Source organism: Mesoplodon bidens (genome assembly GCF_964165515.1).
Source record: "Mesoplodon bidens genome assembly, chromosome: 15".
Taxonomy (NCBI): Eukaryota; Metazoa; Chordata; class Mammalia; order Artiodactyla; family Ziphiidae; genus Mesoplodon; species Mesoplodon bidens.
The window spans coordinates 83,791,826-83,812,216 of NC_138171.1; the positions used below are offsets into that span (position 1 = coordinate 83,791,826).

Genomic DNA, 20,391 nt, shown 5'->3' on the forward strand with positions numbered 1-20,391 from the left:
ACGCTAAGGCCAGCCCTTCCCCCTGCTGCTTCCCCGCTGCCCAGCCCACCTCCACCAGCCCCTTTTCCAGAACCCCCACTAACAGGTTAGTGCTGGCCAGGCCAAGCGGCAACATCCAGTTTGGGTCTCTGTTTTTCTTGTTCTTGCTGCTTCCTGCTCTCTCGGGCTATAGGCCCTGGCGGGCCCTGTCCCTGGAACACACTGCCAACCACCCCTCTCCTCTCTTCTTCTGGCTCAGAAGCAGCTGGTGCAGGGCGGACCAGCCCAGATACAGGCCCAGTCACCCTCCCTTTCTCCCCAGGCAGCCTCGTGTTGGCAGAAGTCTCGAGTGGGCCTGGGTCCCTTCTTCTGATGGTCCTTGTGTTTCTGGTCCACCAGCTGCCCCTCACAGAGCCAGGCAGTTGGAAGGACTGAGGAACACCTAGTTAGCCCATCATGTCCAAAAATGGCATCAACCCCTACTCCATTTCCAATCACCCACAACATGGAATACTGAGGCCTTGTTTTCATTTATAATTGTTTTCAAAGGGCTCTCTATCGCTGCCAGGCAGGATCGTATATCTAAGTTATGAAAGACCCCACGGTAAATTCAGATGGCCCTAAGTGGGTCTCCCTGTGGGTGGCGCTGGGGCCTTAGCTGAGTCTGGACTCACGAGTTGGGTCACCAGGTTCTCCCAGGAATGCAGGGAGTCCTGCGGGCCTTCTCGGTCCTTCTCTTCCTGGTCCCACCCCTCCTAACCTCTCTCCCATCCCCTTTCACGCCTCAACCTGCAGCCCTTCTGCCCCCATCAGGTTCTCACACGTTTCTACACATGATCCTTAGGGCCTGGTGAGCCACGGGGCCCGCCATCTCCCCCGCCCTCCCCACCAACTGGAGTAAGCACAGGGTCCAAAGCTCATCGGGTGTGCAATGCATATGGGCTGAGTGTAAACATGTGGACGCACACCCAGATCAAGAATTCCCGTTGAGAATGAAGGAAAAGCAGGGGTAGGGCTGCTGGCCTCGGAGGGAGTGAAGGATGCTGCTGAGAACCTGAGAACCCACAGGAAGGGGTGGCCAGAGAGGGCCAGTGGTCAGGACTTGTTGAGATTCATAAAACCCAAGCAGTGGGGTCACGTGGTGCTTTCTGGAACATCACGAGCGAGATGGACTAAAGGGGGGAGGGGAGGAGGAGCTTCAAGGCTGGAACCTGGGTCTCTGCTGTCCAGGAGCCCTGTGAAGATAGGCCCTCCTGGCAGGGGTCCTGCCCCATGGTCTGTGCCTACAGGCACCTGGGGGCAGCCAGCCCTGACCCCTGGCAGCTCTGGACTTAGGTGGCTGGAAGGCTCAAGGCCACGTGACTTTGGGTCATGAGAGGACCAAGTGTGGCCCATTTGGGACAGCCTACCACTGCCCTGAGTAGGCACAAATGTGACGTCGGGCCCGAGGGAGGGGTGGGGGGCGGGTCATCTGCAGAGGCTCAGCCAGCCCGAGGCCATTGGCAAGGCCCACGCATCCAATCCAGGTCCAGTGGAGAACAGGCCTGGAAGGAACAGGGTCAGGTGGGGTCACAAGAGTGGGGAATTACATTTATTTGATTCTGAAATAAACACAGATACTACGGACCCTATCAAGTGGCTTAGATCTTATTCTCGAAGAGCAGTGGGCGGGCTACCTGGGCACACCCGGCTCCTGTAGTCGCAGGCACGGGGCAGGGGAGGGGTGGAAGTTGACCTCTGACCTGGGACACACTGAACACAGTGGGCTGTGTGGTCACATCACTCAGTGTCCTGGACAGGACGAGCTCTGGGGACTCTGCCTGTCACAAGGCAGGAGGAAGGAGAAGCTCTGGGGGGTCTTGGGGAGGAGACCCTCAGAGAGGGAAGGAAACCAAAGCGCCTAGGGTGGCAGCCTCTGCTCAGCCTCTAGAGGATGGCGGTCAGCTGAGGGCAGAGACTCGGGCAGGGACAGGGAGGGCGGGGCCTGCTGAGCGGGCAGGGTCTGGTGGACTCCAAGCCTGTGAAAATCTGCAGAGACACAAGGGGAAGAAATCGGGACTTAGGTTAGGGGTCAGGTGGGAACAGGACAAGAGGACATCTGAGGAGACGCTGGGGCACTGTGGGCTCCCTGCCTGACAAGCTGGAGGGTTCTAAGGCAGGGATGAGCTGTTGGTTCCCTGTTTTACCTGCCCTGTCCCCCATTTGTTTTCTACCTGGCTCTGGGCCCCGACTCTGACTGCATCCCCTGGGCTCCCCTGCCCCCGACATTAGGAGTGGATTTGACCAGTGGGCAGCACAGGCAGGGTGGGAGAGGGGAGGACAGAGCTGGCGGAGTCTCACGTCAATCCCGGCTCCCACCTGGCGAGCCATCTCCACGGCTCCAGCCCTCTGCAGGCCCAAGAGCATCCTTCCCTGCCCTAGCGCTTCAGGTCCAGGTGGCAGACTCTGGTGCCTCCCTTCCTGTTGCTCCCCTTTACCTGGCCTCTGCTGCTCTTGTGAGTTACCTCACCTTCGGATCTTCTCATTGGAACCATCTGGGGTGAAGGGTGGGGAGGGGGTCCAGGGTTCCAAAGCATAGAGGACCACAGGACCAGAGGGGGGTGCCACGTAGAAGTGGGCCTACAGAAGGGTCAGGGGGACGGTGGGCATGGAGCACCTCAAAGCCGAGGCTCATCCACAGGGGCTGGGCCCTTCTCAGGTCCCTGACCAGAGCCCTGCAAACCACAGGCTCTACATTGGCAGAACTTCTGATTTTTTTCCATCTTTTAATGAGAGACCCTCAATTTTTAAGTGTTAGTTATTCATTTTAAAACTTTTTTTTTTTTTTTTTTTTCTGTACGTGGGCCTCTTACTGCTGTGGCCTCTCCCGTTGCGGAGCACAGGCTCCGGACGCACAGGCTCAGCGGCCACGGCTCACGGGCCCAGCCGCTCCGCGGCATGTGGGATCTTCCCGGACCGGGGCACGAACCCATGTCCCCTGCATCGGCAGGCGGACTCTCAACCACTGCGCCACCAGGGAAGCGCAGTGGGTCCATTTTAAAACATTTTTAAAACACCAGGAGCCAAACAATAAGCGTGAGGAGCTGGATGCAGCTGGAGGCCGCACAGCGGGTGCTCTGGGCTGAGGGAGGCAAAGCTTGGGACGGGGGCTGCAGGCAGGTTTGAGTCCTCAGTGGGCCTGAGCAGCTCCCCAGCCAGGTGCTGAGGTTCTGGGAGGGAGAAGCTGTTACTTCAGGTAGGTGTGACCCCTCCGCGAGCCCAGTCAGACTCTGATGCTGATACCGTCTTGAGGCGCGGGGTCACTAGTGAAAATATAAGAATAATGGTACCCATGGGGTAGGAGCTGGAGAAGCAGCATGGCCCAATCTCCGTGGGTGCAAGAGCTCACCGGCAGACCCCAGCTGCGGACCCTGGGGGGCGGAGGCAGGTAGGTTTGGGGAGGGCTGCAGGCGTCCCCTGAGCCCACCAACCTCACCTTCTCACACCTCCTAGGGCGTCCCCTGAGCCCACCAACCTCACCTTCTCACACCTCCTAGGGCGGCCATCTGTCCTTCCTGCCTCCTGCTGGGGGAACGCTTCCCTTCCCAGAGGCAGGCGCTCCCCATGGATCACTTGTAAAGCCTCCAGATCTGAGGCCCTTATTGCATTCATCCAGCTACCCTGGCCCACCGGCCCCCTCAGTCCTTGTCCTGGTCCGTTCTGGGAACCCCCCTCCCCCCGCCCATGTTTACCCAGCGTTGGCCCTGCACGAGCTGTAGACGTCCGGCCCACCTGCCCCAGTACTGCGGGCCCATCACCAGCAGGGATCGCCCCCCGCCCCTGCCCGGGTCTGAGGGCACGCGGGCCCTCATAGGGGTCATCGCCTCCCTCCACCGTCGTGGGGCCCGGGGAGGGTCCCGAGGCCCGGGTGGACCTGGTCGGGTCTGGCGCTCGGTAGCGCCCCCTGAATCATGTATGCATGAGGAAGCCGGGAGGGTTTTGGGGAGCGGGCGGACCTCGCGGGCATCTCTAGGGGCAGGGCGGGGCCAGGGTCCCCAGAGGTGGGGTCGGGCCCTGGGGCGGCGCGGGGCGCGCCAGGGTCCCCAAGGCCCGGGACGCAGTGCACATGAGCGCGGCGACCCAGGTCCGAGGCCGCCCCCGCACCAGGGCCGCTTCCTTTCCCCCCAAGCACGCCCCCTCAGGGGCAGCGCTGGACCCCGCGTGACCGGAAGTGCCCCCCCGCGGGCACCGGCGGGGCGGAGCCCGGTGGCGGCACTTCCGGTGCCCACGCGCCGCCGCCGCGCAGCTCCGGGGCCGTCACTTTGTGTAGCGCGGGGCGCGCAGGCCCCGGCCCGGCCCCGGTGTCCGGCGGCGGCTCGGCGGCCGGCGCGCGCGGTGAGTGGGCGGCGCGGCGAGTGGGTGGCGAGGCCGGCGGGAGGCGGGCGCTGGCAGCAGGTGCCGGCGGGCCAGGCGCGGGCGTGGGGTCAGGGTCGCGCCGCCCCTCGACGCCGGCGCGGGAGACCGCGGGGAGTCAGCGGCGCGCAGCGGGGCGGGCCGGTCCGGGTCGGGCCTGAGTCTGGCGGTGCCCGAGCGGCGCTCTGGCCTGGCCTTTCGCGGCCGCGCCCACGCTCGGCGCGGCCCGTAGACCCCCGCCCGGGCCTGCGCGAAGGAGGCGGGCCCCGACCCCCAGGGCCGGTCCGGGCGGGCAGCGCGGAGTAGGCGGGCTGGGAGGACACACACCCGCGACCCCTGGGAGGTGCCCGCCGCCCTCTCGGCCGGAGGGGCGGGGGTTGGGCCGCGGCCGCCCCCGGGGACACACCCATCCAGGAGGGGCTGTCACGGCCCTGACCTGGCTTCTGAGGGAGGCGGAGGCCCGATAAGACCCCTGGAGGGATGGAGATGGCTTGGCGCCCCCGCGAGCTTGTTTAGTGACCTTGGGGGCCTTGCCTGGGTCCTCCCTCTGCGAATGGAGGCCCCGGTGGGCTGCTGTGCTGAGTCTTCTACCGCCAGTAGGCGGGTTGGGGAACTCATTTCTGGGGTTGGATGGGGTCTGGGCTGCCCCATGTGGCCGGAGAAGTGGGAGAGGGGCCTGCCTTTGGTGGAGGACCCAGTGGGCAGGGGCAAGGGGAGGTATGCAGGATCAGGTCCCTAGCTGTGCCTGTGTGGGGAGACCCCGGTACTGGGTTTGGTTCAACAAGTGTTGGCAGGTTTGGGGAGCTGGCCAGCAAGGAGAGGGGCTGCCCTCGGGCAGCAGGGTTGGCCCCGTGGATACACCTGCACCAGGAGCAAACCTAGGAGAGCAGGGGAGCCCAAATCCGTGGACAAACAGTGAGGATCCTGGTAGTCAGGGAAGGAAGGTTTCTGGGCAGAGATGAAAGCCTGGAAGGCCTTGAGTAACAGGTGTGGTCAGTGAGGCCACCAGATGGAGGGAAAGGGCCTAGACCTAGCTGCACCCACACATTTCTTCTACTTCTCTGTGTAGGTTCCCTGGATATGGGACTTCAGTGGAGAGTTGCTAAAAGTTTTCTAAGTTTGCCTCTTTCTGTCTGTGTGGTCCTTCTCCCAGAGGCAGGCATCTCATTAACTGCCCCTCCCCGCCCCCCTCGCCCCATGCCCTCTTCTGAATTCTGCAGCACTATATCCTAGGGTGCAGCCCCGCCTCAGCCCCCATGGAAGCAATGGTCTGGGATGACCTGAAGGGTTATCATGATCAGGTTGCTTATCTGACTTTCTGTGGCATCCTGAGCTGGATGCCAGAAGTGAGTTTCTGGTAGGCTGGCAGGCTGGCAGGAAGAAAGGAGAGAGTGTGGGTCTGGGGGTATGCCCAGCACCCACCTGTCCTGGGGAGGCAGAGGGGCATCTGCCACCCAAGTTACTGAGGCCCGTTTCTCAGAACCATTCTGTTCTGGATGCTGGGTCAGGGTTTATGGGGCGTCTGGCTGTGCTAGGCCCCATCCCATCTGCAGGGTGACTGACCACCTCCACGACTGCTGGGTCTTTCCCTCCTCTGGTCAGCAGCAGGTGCACCTCTTGGGAGAAGGGACCTCAGGTCGTAACCTCTTTAGAGGCAGAGACTCTCCAGTGGGTTCTAGTCTGAAGGACCCTCAACAGCAGTCATCCTGTTCTGGAACATGACAGTGGCACCAGAATACTGAGTTTTGAAAATCTCATGTTCGTCACGTTGACTGCAGACTTTAGAGTCATGTTTTTTCTTTCTTCTTCTTTTTTTTTAAAATATTTATTTATTTATTTGACTGCACAGGGTCTTAGTTGTGGCACACGGGATGCGGCAAGTGGGATCTAGTTCGCCGACCAGGGATTGAACCCAGGCCCCCTGCACTGGGAGCGTGGAGTCTTAACCACTGGACCGCCAGGGAAGTCCCTAGAGTCATTTTATCAATAAATATTTGAGTGCTCACTCTGTGTCTGGCACAAGGAGATTCAGAGATGAACAAAGGGAACTTCTGCCTTCTTGGAGTTGAGTGTGTATTTGGGGAGACAGGCAATAAGCAGACAGTTCTGTAAGTATATTAAAATGTGGGTGCTAAGAGGGCAGAGTCCAGGGAACTGTGTGTGTCTTAGGGGCCCAGGGGGCTGCCTCCAAAGGATCAGTGAAGAAGAGGGGAGGAGAGTGCCAGGGAGTGGGAATGGCATGTGCAGAGGTCCTGAGGTGCAACAAGCATGGGGCCACTTTATTCCCAAGCCTCTGGTCCTCGAACGGGGGCCTGGCCTGCGGGAGGCTGCTCTGCAAGGGGGCCACGCAGGAAGGGCTCTGCTGGGCTTGGCATGGCATCTGGGCTCAGCCTGAATTTGCAGCCCCATTGTCCTGTGTGGCCTGACATCTCAGGCTCCTCCGGGGTTCGTGCTCTCTTCCCGGGGTTCTGGGGTCGCTGTATTTGTAGTGGGCTTGGCTTACTTTGGAAGTGGCCCTAGTCAGGTCTGAGAGACTGATGGTGCCATGCTGGCTGATAGACCTGTTCTTAGGTTTGCACTCAAAAAGGAGCCACAGAAACTGGCTCGTCAAAACCCATGACTCTGTCTTGTCCTGGGACTTTACTGGGGCTGGTGAGGAATGCGCCGCTGGGAGGGAGGAGTGGCCCCAGGGCTCGCGGTATCCCATCCCTCTTGGGTCCACAGCCCCGGGGCTCCCATGCTGTGAGGCGGTGTGGCTGCATCTCCCAAGTGCCTGGGCTGAGCTGTCTCCGACATTGATGTGAGAGGTAGATGCTGTGAGCCACTGGGGCTTTGATGATTCAGCACTTAGGATTCTCTGATCCCCAAACGTGAAGCGTCACAGGGCATTTTTTTTCACCTTTGCTAGTCTAGCGATGAACCAAATTCCTGATCAGCTGAGCTTTTTCCAGATGCCCTGGATGGAGCAAGGGGTGGGGGGCACAGGGGTAATTGCCTGCTCAGGGGCCCTTCTCTGCCGCCTTCCACAGGAAGGAGCCTGACCTGCTGGCTTGGTAGAGTGGGCCCTCCTGGCAGGGTGGTCTTACTTTCCTTCGCCCGTCACACTGCGCTGGGGTTCCTGGCCCACCCATGCTCAGACCTCGGCTCCCACACTCCCTGCCGCCGAGTTCGTGCCCAAGTTCGTGCACGTTCAGAGCTGGGTGAGCATCTCCTCCGCCCCCATATATCAGGTGCACTGTTCCTTATGGGCTGTGTGCACCCGTTTCAGCTAAACGCAGGCTGGGCCGCCCTCGGGCGTGTTGCCTGGACTTGATGCTTCCATGTTCTTGAGGATAAAAACCCGGATTAGTCCCTGGCTTACTCCAAGAAAGCATGGCAGTTCACACCAGGCCTGTCGTTGCCTGTAAGAAAGAGCTGAGGCCGCGTAACGGGGCTCACAGTGAGGGGCTCTTTGGCAGCTTTTCTGTTACAGAATCTAGGTTGTGCCACATGAGATCGTGGAAAGAGCTCCAGTCGTGCCTCAGCTCTGGTGCTGTTACTGTATCGCGGGGCAAACCAACCCCACCTCCGTCAGAGGGCTGCGTGCCGGGCGGCTGGTCACCGTCGCCTGTCTGTGTTGCAGGCCGAGCTGAGGCTCCCTTCCAGAGACGATGGCGGCCCTTCACACGACTCCAGACTCCCCAGCCGCCCAGCGGGAGAGGGCGGAGGACGGGTCGGAATGTGATCCTGGTCAGGAGGAAGAAGAGGAGGAAGAAAAGGGGGAAGAGGAGGGGGAGCTGGTGAAGGAGGAGGTGGTGGTGGTGGAGGCCGAGGAGGACGAGGCCGTGGTGGAGGTGGCGGAGGAGCTGGAGGCGGACGGGGTGCAGGCAGGGCCAGGGCGGCAGGCGGAGGTGGAGGCGGAGGCGGAGGACGCCGACGCAGAGGCGGTGGTGGCAGAAGAGCGGAGTCCGGCGTCGGGGACCCAGGAGCGCCTTAGCTGTGGTGGGGATGCCGAGTCCCCAGGTCTTCAGGAAAAGGGTAAGAAAAAGGAGCTAGTCTTCGGGGAAGAAGTTGGGGGGGCTTGGGGGGGCAGGCCGGGAAGAGCTCTTTGACCCGACGGGGTGCAGCTGGAGTGGCAGGGCCCAGGGTTTTTTCTTTTTAAAAAAAATTAATTTATTTCATTGATTTATTTTTATTTTTGGCTGCGTTGGGTCTTCGTTGCTGCACGTGGGCTTTCTCTAGTTGTGGCGAGCGGGGGCTGCTCTTCGTTGCGGTGCGCAGGCTTCTCATTGCTGTGGCTTCTCCTTGTTGCAGAGCACGGGCTCTAGGCACGTGAGCTTCAGTAGTTGTGGCACACAGGCTCAGTAGTTGTGGCTCGCGGGCTCTAGAGCACAGGCTCAGTAGTTGTGGCATGTGGGCTCAGTAGTTGTGGCTCGCGGGCTCTAGAGCGCAGGCTCAGTAGTTGTGGTGCACGGACTTTGTTGCTCTGTGGCATGTGGGATCTTCCTGGACCAGAGCTCAAACCTGTATCCCCTGCATTGGCAGGCAGATTCTTAACCACTGCACCACCAGGGAAGCCCAGGGCCCGGGTTTTGAAAAGGGGGAGTGGCCAGGAGCTGCTGACCCTGGTAGCTGTATGGACAGACGTCGGCCAGGGCAGTGAGGCCTGATGCTAAAGGCTGGACCCCAAGAGGTCTCTCCCCTCAGCCTTGCAGGCCTCCCGGGCTCCAGCCATGTCGAGGGATGAGGACCTGGAGCAGGACGAGGACGAGGACGAAGAAGAGGAGGAAGAGGATGAGGACGATTCCCTGACATCTGGGTCTCAGGTGAGCTGCCCCTTTATTTGGGGCTCAGTTAACCAGACTGGGTTTCCCCAGGGAGGCTGGCACCCGCTGTCCTGGAGACCCCTGTTGGCAGGGCAGTGGCACTGTGGTCCTCAGGCCGAGCCCAGGCTATGGACCAGGACGGGGCTGCAGGAAGCAGCTGGGAGTCTCCAGCCCCAAACCCGTGGGATATGGTTCCGCTCTCCTGGGGCCCGACCCTTCCCAGGCCATTGGAATGTCCTGATCATGTTGCCCACCACCAACTCACCTGCATCCTGCACAGTTCTGTCAGCCCTGGCTCTCCCCCAGGGTCAAGCTGCGCCCTTACCTGGAGTGCCTGTCACCTGTCCAGGCTCTGGTTTCCTATTGAGCCTAGTTAGATTGGGCGCCAGTGCCCACACTCAGTTTAGTTGGTGCCACTTGTCCACCAAGGCGTGGGCCCTCACCCCACTGATGTGACCACTGGCTTGAGGCAGACGGTGAAGCAGGAGGGGGCGAGGTGCCGTGCAGCACGTACATGGGGTCTTGGGCTTCGTTGTCTCTGGACTTCAGTGTGAGTCCGGGCCCTGCCCCATCTGAGCTGAGCGCTCTCCCTCTCTGAGCCCGAGCCCCTGATCTCTGGATGGGAATGGGGTTCTTGCCTCCCGGGGCTGTGACAGGCCTGCAAGCCCCTCGTTCCGTCAGGTGTTTGTAGACTTGCAGCTTCTGGGCTGCTGGGCTGTGTCCCTGTGACCTCCACATTGCAGGGTCAGCTCAGTGTCCACTGATGTGAGCTCCTGTCCTCTCTTCGTGGGATGCCCCTGCCTCTCGCCGGGGCAGTGTAGGGCAGCGGCCAGGGTTCTTTGTTTTCCAGGGGCTGGTGACCTTTGAAGACGTGGCTGTGTACTTCTCCCTGGAGGAGTGGGAACGGCTGGATGCGGACCAGCGGGAGCTCTACAAGGAAGTCATGCAGGAAAACTATGGGATTCTGGTGTCCTTGGGTGAGCAGAGCCTTTTGTCCCCAAGAGGCATCCTGGCGCGATGGCTGCCAGCGGCTTAGCTGTCTGAGAGGGTGCTTTCTGGAGCCCCAGGGTCTTGGAGAAGGAGCTGCTGGAGCCAGCCCGCCTCCCAGGGAAGCCCTGGGGACCAGCCTGGCTTCTGGGCCGGGGCGTGTCTTGCGGGGGGCCCACTATGGCCCAGCAGCGCCGTGACCCAGGTGGACGTGGTCTGGGGAGCTGCAGTGCCGCTCTGGTCTCTGTGCTGTACGGCCTCAAGGAGTGAGGAGTCAGGTGACAGAGGAGAAGGGCGGGCACCCTGCAGATGGCAGCGTGTGGAGGGGCTGGACAGGGGAGCTGGGGATCAGGGCAGGGCTCCAGAGGGAAGGGAGTGTGGGATTTCCCAGCGGAGGCGGGGAGGTGGGAAGGCTGGTCCTGGAAAGGCCGGAGAGGGGAGCCAGTGGTGGCAGTGCTGTGTGGGTGAGGGCAGGGCCTGCAGCTGCTGCCTGTTTTTTCCGGGGCAGGATACCCAATCCCCAAGCCGGATCTGATCTTCCGGCTGGAGCAAGGAGAGGAGCCTTGGGTCCCGGATAGCCCCCGTCCCGAGGAGGGAGACATCGTCACCGGCGTCTACACAGGTGAGCGTGACACGGACTCTTGCGGGTTTCACCAGACATTGGCCTGTGCCTTCGCTCTCCACTGCGGCCCCAGAGAGCGGCCCTGGTGCTGCTGCTCTGCACTCTTGGGGGGCCTCTGTGGGGACACAGTGGCACTGGGGACTCCCCTCTACCTTTGTGGGTTGGCTCCTCTTGGTTCTGGTCTGCAGAGGCCCAAAGGCTGGGGAGTCTTTAGAGAACCTAGAGGTTCCTGTTACGAGTCTTTAACAATGATGCCCTGTCCCTGCCTTGAGCCTCTGATTGTTTTTGTGTGTGTGTGAGGGTCAGTTGTCAAGTTACCAGCTCACAGGGGCCAGGGGAGGAGCGGACCGTTGCCCTGAGGTGCTGGAGCTGTTGGCCTTCTGGCTCCCAGGGCTGAATGGCTGCCCTGCCCATGTGGCCGTCCTCTCTCCCTGGGAGGCCCAGGGTCAGGGCCTGGGCTGGCAGCCCCGCACCTTCCAGAGAGAGACATACAGGAAGCGTTCAGGGTGTCGGATTTCTCTGAGACCTCGGACCTGGCTCTGGTCCTGTTCCTCCAACTTTCTGGGCCTCATTTTTATTCATCTGGAGAATGAAGAGTTTGAACAAAACCCCCAGTTTCCCACCCGAGGCCGTCGGAGCACTGGTTCTGTGGAGGTGCTCCGTGGAGGTTTGTGAGCTGTTCCCCGTGTGTCAGAGGTTCAGCGGAGACCCTTGCACAGTGTGTGTGTTTGGCTTTGGTCTCAGGTGATGCCAGCCTAGTGCGGGGCTCTGGATGTCTCATGCCACTCACGTGCTTGGATAGACTGGGAACAGCTTGTCGAGGTTTTAAAATAAAATACAGAAAAACATAGACAGTGCTGTGCCTACACGTGTACTCTTCAGGGTATTTCCCTGTATATTTTCTATCCTCGTAACAGCTCTGTGAAGTAGCGGGGGAGGGATTATTGGTCTCATTTTACAGTCAAGGAAATTGACTTTTAAAGTAGTGATTAAGTCACTTGCCCACAGTGGGTTCAGGCCTTGGGCCTCACTTTCCACTGTGTTTCAGGGTGGCCTTCCTGCCCTAGGTCTCCACATGCTCTGGGACCCTCTTGGACTGTCCCCCGGCCTTCAGAATCAGGAGGGCTCTGGCTGGCAGACAATGTTGCAGCTGCCTCCAGGCCGAGACTGGGATGGAGGTGATGTTTCTTGGAGGGTCTGATGGGAGGTGTGCCCTGTTTCTGGGCACAGATCTGAAAAACCATCTGGAGAGGAAGGGGCTGTAGACCTCCACTGGCCAGTCTCTCCACACGTGGTCTGGATGTGCCCCTGTTCTCCACGCTTCTTGGAGGGTCCTGGGGTGGATCCTTTTGCAGGCTCGAGCCTGGGTGGTCCCCACAATGTGCTCTGTGAACCTAGCTGGGGTTTGGCAGCTCGCTGAAGGGGCAGGCTCGCTGGGCCAGCGCCTCCGCCTTCCCCTGTGGAGCCGAGGTGGGTGCAGGATGCAGGCACAGTCTTCCACGCGTCACCTGTGTCCCGGGAGGGGCTGTGGTCGCGAAGGCTGGGGTCAGCTCGGGCAGAGCGAATCCATCTGAGGTCTCCCCTCCTAACTGTCACTGTAGCCTGTCTGCCAAGCGCCTCCCTCCCCTTTTCTCCCTGCGCTCATTTCTGTGCAGCTGAGCCAGTTGAGAGTTGCGAATTGCTGGGTCTGGGCAGGACAGCCGGTGTTCTGAGCCTGGCAGAGTTTCTGTATTTCTAGATCATAGTCTTGCACAACACAAGCATATTCATCTCTTGTGCTTCTTAACAAGTTGGGCCACGCATAAGGTTTGGACTCCGGCCAGACGCGCCCGCTCAGGTGCCCCGGCTCCTCTGAGGGCTGAATTAAAGCCTCCTGGCTCTGGCTCCCCTCGACCACCACCTCCCGCTCCCTGGTCCTCACCCATTACCTGCCACCTCTCTCCTCACCCGGCTGAGATAGTACGCTCCCCCATTCCTTACAAATGCCCAGTGTGGTCGCCTGGCAGATCCCTGCCCGTGGCTGAACCCTATTCCCTGCGGCTGAGGATGTCCTTGTCACCTTGGCCTGGTGCTCTGGCCTTATTTCCTCGTCGCATTAGCTTTTCTGCTCTGCAGGATGGACCCCACGTGCCCCTGGTCTCTCTGCTGCCTCTGGCTGCTTCCCCACCTGCCACTGCATGTCTACAAGCCCCAGGACAGCCCTTGTCCTCTTCTCTCCTCTCTGCAGGTGACCCCAGCTGGGGCCAGGGCCTTAAGTGCTGTTTGTGCTCACCTGCCCATTCTCAGCCTCCCTCTCCAGCTCTGACCTTGTCTGTCCCACCGCCTGCTTGATGTCTCCACTTGGGTGTCCGAGGGCATCTCAGAGTGAGCTAAACCTGAAGTGGCACCACGTCTCCTACCCCGGGCCCCTCCTGCAGCGTCCCTGGCACGTGGTGGGCCTAGCTGGGGCCCAAGTGGTCCTCGTCCCTCTGCCTTCCTCACCCCACCCCTGGCCCAGGCATGCGGTGGTCAGGCATGTGGCCACAGGCGTCCCTGAGCTGCTGGCTGCCCCCCACCCCTAGACTTCCCCGGGCACTCGGCACAGTATCTGGGATCCTCTGCGGCCTGGGGGCCTGCACCCCTCACACACCCACAGCTCTTCAGGCTCAACTCCACCGACAGCCTTTCTCTTCAAGCTCTCACACCTGCCTCGGGGCTTTGTACCTGCTGTTTTCTCTGCCTGGAGTGACCTTCGTGTGGCTGGCTCAGTGTGTAGGTCCCACTTGAGTCGTGTGTGTCCTCTGACCACCTTGATGTGGGAACCCCCCATGTCACTCCAGGACGTTCCCTGCACCCGCAGCCCTCAGCGAGGTCTGGAGTGGTCCTGCCCGGGTGCCCGCTTCCTCGTTTGCTCCAGCAGACTCTGGAAGAGCGCGCTGTGTGTTGTTCACACCTGTGCCGTCCCCACAGTGCTCGACTGATGAGCCCCCTCCTTGACTGCTGTTCCTGCCCCTCGTGTGAAAGTGAAAGATAGAAGAGAAATACAATAGGCAGGATTGAACCGGCTTAAACATTACACAGGAAAGGAGAGGAAGTTTAAAAGCAGTCAGGTGAAAGCACACCAGCATGAGAGAACCTGATGCTGAGCGCCATCAGCGGTTCTGGAGGGGCTCAGGGGAGGACCCCCTCCTGGAGGACGTGTCAGCCTGAGGACCCTGCAGTGGGGAGGGTAGATCCATCGCAGAACCCAGCCCTGCCGGGAGCCACCACCTCCCGGGTGACCAGATTCCTGCTCAGAGGGAAGGAGGGGCTACTGATGGCAGCTGGACGGGGAGCAAGGAGCCCGCCTGCAGCTTCGGCCACCCCCTTGTCCACGTCCTGCCTTTGTGCCTGGGGGCAGGGCTCTCCCCGAGCCCACCCCGAGTCTCGGTCTGGCCGGAGGGTCAGGAGCAGGTGCTGACCTCACACACACGACTGTCTTCTGGGCCCTGTGCCGTGGCTGGGTCCCTCGGGGAGCGGTTAGAGCAGACCTGCAGCTGACTCACCGTGAGGCCAGGCCTGGGGACAGGTCTCAGGGACAGGACAGGACAGGGGCAGAGGGTGCTTGGGGTGGGAGTCATAGAAACCCTCGGCTTGGTTCTCGGGGCAGAGCGAGTGTCAGGCCACCTCCCAGCAGCTCAGGGAGCAGGTGCGCCCGGCAGGTGGCCGCGGGGCCTCCTCCTCCCCAGGCCGTTTATTGGTGCCTGAATAAGGCACTTACCGGGGGGCTGCCCTGGGGGTCTGCTCACAAGGCCACTGGTCGGCCCCCACGAGTGTCATCAGGCTCGGAGCGCGGGCCCTGGCCTAGCTAATCCTCACCCAGTGTCAGAGTCCTTAGGAGCGGATGTCTCAGGGAGATGAAATGCCAGCTTCCCCTCCCCAGGGTCCACTTGTCCACTCTCCCCCTGTGGGTTCTGGAAGAGGCATCTGTGTTTGACCTTCTGGGCCACTGTTGGGAAAGGCCCTCCCTCCCCCCCACCTTGTCAGAGCATCTCCTCTGCCTCGGCCCCAGTCTCACGAGTAGACCTGACGGGTCCTCACTTGGATCCAAAATAGGCTTGCATCCAGGGTGCTAGCAAACCCCCTGGGAACCCTGTCCCCACTGCAGCCGGGGGTAACCCCAACAATGGACACCCCTGCCCCGGGGCCCAGACCTCCAGATCCTGGGCCACTTTGGCGGCAGAAGATGAGGACAGAGCCTGGCCTGGAGGCAGGCTGCTGTCCCCCTGAGTCCCCTCTGGTGGCCCTGCTACTTCCCAGAGATCTTGTCTCGGGGAGCAACCAGCTCTGACGCCAGGGACCTGGATGCCCTTCTTGTCCTTTACTCGGTGTCAGTGGTGGCCTCTACCAACTTGCCTTATGTTTAATATTTTCTCATTTTTGGACAAGTGGCCATGCCAGCTCCAGAGCCAGTGACGAGGTCATGTCCCCTCCTAGGATCAGCCCCCTCTGCAGAGCGCAGCATTGTTTGATGTTTGGGGTGGGGGCAGGGCAAAGGATCACCTCCCCAAGTGGGGGGCTTTGCTACTCTCAGACCCCAAGGAAGAGGTGTTGTGGATGAGTCGTTGGGACCTAGCCTGTCCCCCGGCTCTGAGTAGCTGAGGCTGCCAGCTGGCGGACCCTCGTTTGGCCTGGGTGTCTGCTTCTATCCAGCAAGTGCCAGTGACCCTTGGCTGGGTCCTGGGGTACATTCATCCCACGAAGACATTGTACTTGTTCCGCAGCTTGAACCCCCTGCCTTAGGGACTCCAATTAGAACTCCTCCAGACACTCACCAGAGTCTTAGGGAAAAGCCTTTTTGAGACTCACTGGAAGAATTTCCAGCCAATCTGACCATGGGCCCAAACTGCCCGTCCCTGCACCAGCTTCCCTTGGGGGTGCTCCAGCCTTCACAGTGAGGAACTGGGCCTTCTCCGTGCTGTTCAGCCACTTCTCATCCCTCACTCGCCATGGGTGGCAGTTAGAGATGAACTCAGTAACAGGAAACCACTGTCCTTTATTTAAAGCTTATTTTTACTATAATAGTATATTATTACTAACTACAGAAAACTTAGAAAGTATTGCAAAGCATGAAAAACTAAAATAACCCATTTTTGTATCCCTTTATACACATTTTCTTCAGAGAAGAAATCATGTCTGTGCAGTTCTGTGTCTGGCTTCATGTCACTCAGCACTGTGCTGTGTTTTCCCATGTGATTTATCACCATATGTTTGGGATGCCATACAGAACAAAGGACCAGGGCCGAGTCACGACCCTTCCTCGGGGACAGGACTCAGTGATGAAGGCTCACCCAGTCAGGTGATGGCTGACACCAGCCACAGCCTTGGCAGGGGACCCGGGAGTGGTGGGAAAGGGGATTCCTACCTCTGTGTGGGAGCCTGAACCTTCCAGGTACTGGGATCGTGAGGTGGACTACACCGTACGTGGCCACAGTAGACACACACGGGGCAAGGTGTACCAGAGGAAGTTGGCACGCAGGTTCTCTGGAACACCTGGGCTGCCATGGACTAGGCCTTTTTCTTTCTGTTTGTTGTGTGACTTAGTGCCTGCTTTGTAAATATCAGATTGGCCAAAAAGTTCGTTCTGGTTTTTCCATAACATCCTATGGAAAAACACGAATGAACTTTTTGGCCAGCCCAATACTAGTTCCCTCCCGGGTGTATCCTGATGGCAGGCACGTCACTCTGTTTTATAAACTGAATCCCTATCCTTACTCTGCCCTGAAGGGAGAGGTCAGGGCGCTGCTTGGTGGAGGAGGGATAGAATTGCAGGACCCCAAGGCGGGTCCTTAGCCTTCTGTGACGGGAAGGTGTTCGCAGCTCACCCAGTCTTAGTCAATTTGGGACCGTTTCCCAAGTGCACAACCGCTCAGAAAGCCAAGCTTCAGAGAGGCTTAGCGGGGAGGCTGGGCTGTGCCTGCACAGTTGCTGGAGCCTTTGAGCTAAGTGCAGAGAGCTGGGGCCTACAGGCCCCTCTAGGTCTCCTTGGCCCAGGGCAGCCTTTCCTGGCTGTGCTCTGGGGGTGGGAGGGAGAGCCCTGGATGCTGGCCAGCCTAAGACTGGTGGAGAGATCCAGAGGAGGGATGCTAAGCAAAAGGGCAGGTCCTCAGTGGCCGTGCTGGTGCTGGAGTCTTGGCTGCCTTGGGCCAAGCAGGCTGGGGGTGGGGGGGTGGGGGTGGAGTTCTCCAGGAGACAAGGGGCTTTGGGGAAAACAGACCTGGCGTCTCCGTCTATTTTTCTGGGCCCTGGACCCCTGTTTTGGGCTTGACGCCTGGTCTCAGGAACCCACAGGCAAGGTCACCCAATTCGTAGGTGTCCCTATTCTCAGCAGGGTGGCAAGCCCTGAAGGGAGCTGGAGGTCTGGAAAAGGGATTAGTTGAGGCCATTTGAGGAGAGTCCACGAGGTGAGGGAGCCCCAGCCCTCCTAGGAGGGACGCCCATGTGTGCATTTCTCCTGTCTGCACAGTTCCTCCTAACTCAGGGAAGAGGCGTGCACCACCTCTCACTCCCGTGGAACAGAAGCGCCCTGACCCTGGGCACCGCGCTCCGAGAGCCTGGGGTCCCGCAGAAATCGCTCCTAACAGGAGCAGCAGTCTGTAAGCGGCTTGTCACGGCCTCTTCTCACCTCTCTCTCCTGGCCTTCCCTTGTCGCCTTCAGGGGCCTGGTTCTGGACCGACGACATAGAGGACCACGAGGAGGAGGACGACGAGGACTTCCTGGCAGAGGTGGCCGAGGAGGAGAACGAGCCCCCAGGGCTGTGGTCCGCGGCCTACGGCGTGGGGGACGTACCTGGGACCTGGGGCCCCGACGACTCGGATTCGGCGCAGACTCCAGAGGGGTGGGGTCTTGACCCCGGCGGCTTCGGGGTCCTGGCTGAGGGGTCCGAGGCGAAGCCCTTTCTGCAGGGCCGGGAGTCGGGCGCGAGCCTGCTGGCGCCCTGGGCGTTCCCGGCCGCGGTGGCCGCTCCAGCCGGGCGGCCGGAGACGACGTGTGACGTGTGCGGTAAAGTGTTCCCGCACCGGTCCCGGCTGGCCAAGCACCAGCGCTACCACGCTGCCGTCAAGCCCTTCGGCTGCGATGAGTGCGGCAAGGGCTTCGTGTACCGCTCGCACCTGGCCATCCATCAGCGCACCCACACCGGCGAGAAGCCCTTCCCGTGTCCGGACTGCGGCAAACGCTTCGTGTACAAGTCGCACCTGGTCACGCACCGGCGCATCCACACGGGCGAGCGGCCCTACCGCTGCGCTTTCTGCGGCGCGGGCTTCGGGCGCCGCTCCTACCTGGTCACGCACCAGCGCACGCACACCGGCGAGCGGCCCTACCCCTGCGCGCACTGCGGCCGCAGCTTCAGCCAGAGCTCGGCGCTCGCGCGGCACCAGGCCGTGCACACGGCCGACCGGCCTCACTGCTGCCCCGACTGCGGCCAGGCCTTCCGCCTCCGCGCCGACTTCCAGCGCCATCGACGGGGCGGCGGCTGCGCGGAGCCCGGCGGTGACGGCCCTCGGCGCGAGCCCTGTGAGACGGTGCCCTCGGCGGGGCCCGAGGAGGCCGAAGCCGGGCCCGAGGGGCCTGAGGTCGACGAAGCAGACGGAGAGGCCGAGGGAGAGGCCGAGGAGAGAGAGGCGGCGATGGAGGCGCCCACCCCCGGGAGAAAGGACGACCCCGAGCCGGATAGGCGGTTTCTGGGGCTGGGCAACGGCCTGGGGGAGGGCGAAGGCCCTTCCTCGCACCCGCTCGGCTTCCACTTCCCCATGCACCCCAAGTCTTGGCTCCACCCGGATGGCTTTCCGATCCTGGGCCTCCCGGACTTCGCGGAGCGGCTGTCGACAGACGGGCGCCCCCTGCCCGGACCCCTGGGGGGCCGGCTCTCCCTGGTAGAGGGCGCGGGGCTGGCCTGCGACCCTTTCGGCGGCGGTGCTGGGCCTGGGGGCGGCGGCGGCCTGCGTGCGTTCGGGCCTGCAGTCGGGGGGCTGCTGGCGGAGCCTGCTCCTGCCGCGCTGGCCGAGGAGGAGAGCCCGTGGATATGTTCCGACTGCGGCAAGACGTTCGGGCGCCGCGCGGCGCTGGCCAAGCACCAGCGCTACCACGCGGGCGAGCGGCCGCACCGCTGCGCCGACTGCGGCAAGAGCTTCGTGTACGGCTCGCACCTGGCGCGCCACCGCCGCACGCACACGGGCGAGCGGCCCTTCCCGTGCCCCGAGTGCGGTGCGCGCTTCGCCCGCGGCTCGCACCTGGCGGCGCACGTGCGTGGCCACACGGGCGAGAAGCCCTTTGTGTGCGGCGTGTGCGGCGCGGGCTTCAGCCGGCGCGCGCACCTGACGGCGCACGGGCGCGCGCACACGGGCGAGAGGCCCTATGCGTGCGGCGAGTGCGGCCGCCGCTTCGGGCAGAGCGCGGCGCTGACGCGACACCAGTGGGCGCACGCCGAGGAGAAGCCGCACCGCTGTCCCGACTGCGGCAAGGGCTTTGGCCACAGCTCGGACTTCAAGCGGCACCGGCGCACGCACACGGGCGAGAAGCCCTTCCGCTGCACCGACTGCGGCCGTGGCTTCGCGCAGCGCTCCAACCTGGCCAAGCACCGGCGCGGCCACACGGGCGAACGGCCCTTCCCGTGCCCCGAGTGCGGCAAGCGGTTTTCGCAGCGCTCGGTGCTTGTGACACACCAGCGCACGCACACGGGCGAGCGGCCCTACGCCTGCGCCAACTGCGGCCGCCGCTTCTCGCAGAGCTCGCACCTGCTCACCCACATGAAGACGCACCGCGGCACGGCGGGCGCGCCCGGCCAGACGCCGGCCGCCCCCGCGCCCAAGGCCGAGGCACCCGCTAAGGGGCCGCCGAGCGCGGGCGCAGGGACCGGGCCCGGGGAGCGCGGCAGCACCCTGCTGGAGTTCGCAGGCGGAACGAGCTTCGGCTCCGAGCCGACGGCCGCGTTCGTGGGGCCCTCGGGCGCCTACGAGGAGAGCATCATGTGAGGGCCCCAGGCCGACGGAGGCGCAGCCCGCTAGGCCACCGGCACCTTGCGGCTCGAGCGCCGGCCGCTGCGCGCCGGCCCCTTGCTCTTCTGGCCTCAGGGGGCTGAGGGTCCCAGTCCTGGTGCGGTGCCTTCCCCTCAGCCCCGGTGCACCGCCCCCCAGCCTCGGGCTTCCCTCCTGCCCGGCCCCAGAGAACCGGCCGCCGAGCTCAGATGGCTGTACGGGGGGCACAGGGGGAGAGGAGAGCTGCGCGCGGAGCAGACGGGGACGGGGGCGGCCACCCCGACAAGAGACTGCGACATCACTGGATCGATGCGGTGAGGCCAAGCGGTAGGGATGGCAGGCGAAGTGTTATTTATTTTACTCGGATTCCGATATGGGTGGCCCGGGGGACAGATGGCTTGTGAGTTAGTAACTGGGTTTTACAGCGAGGGAGGGGAAGCCCTTGCATCAAGGGAGGGTGGGGTGGTCGAGGGCAGAGCATATGGCTACTCCAGTGGGTTTGGCTGATGACTTCCAGTTCCTCAGCGGGAGACTTCAGGGACCTTCTGGTCATTCGAGTATGTCCAGAAAGTTTTGAGGCCTGTGCGCGTGGCGAGGGGAAGCCTCGTGGGT

At 61.9% G+C, this 20,391-nt stretch overlaps 1 protein-coding gene across 2 annotated transcripts; it reads left to right on the forward strand.

The window, feature by feature from the left end:
- The first annotated feature begins 4,235 nt into the window (after positions 1–4,235).
- On the forward strand, positions 4,236–19,903 carry ZNF316 (zinc finger protein 316). 2 transcript variants are annotated; one of them, XM_081256841.1, is made up of 6 exons: positions 4,236–4,353; positions 7,994–8,388; positions 9,058–9,176; positions 10,027–10,153; positions 10,672–10,785; positions 17,462–19,903. In XM_081256841.1, exons 2-6 carry the CDS (start codon positions 8,022–8,024, stop codon positions 19,774–19,776), a joined length of 3,042 nt encoding a protein of 1,013 aa, XP_081112967.1. In that variant the 5' UTR covers positions 4,236–4,353; positions 7,994–8,021; the 3' UTR covers positions 19,777–19,903. The 2 variants fall into 2 exon arrangements, with proteins under 2 accessions (XP_081112967.1, XP_081112968.1); XM_081256842.1 differs by lacking the exon at positions 4,236–4,353 and having other exon boundaries at positions 4,498–8,388.
- The last annotated feature ends 488 nt before the right edge of the window (positions 19,904–20,391 follow it).

What these genes read in the sequence shown, in the direction of transcription:
- ZNF316 (XM_081256841.1), top strand. Translation starts at nt 8,022, where the DNA reads ATGGCGGCCCTTCACACGACTCCAGACTCCCCAGCCGCCCAGCGGGAG. An exon ending in TGGGATTCTGGTGTCCTTGG is followed by an intron (nt 10,154 to 10,671) that starts GTGAGCAGAGCC and finishes TTTCCGGGGCAG; the next exon opens with GATACCCAATCCCCAAGCCG. An exon ending in CGTCACCGGCGTCTACACAG is followed by an intron (nt 10,786 to 17,461) that starts GTGAGCGTGACA and finishes TGTCGCCTTCAG; the next exon opens with GGGCCTGGTTCTGGACCGAC.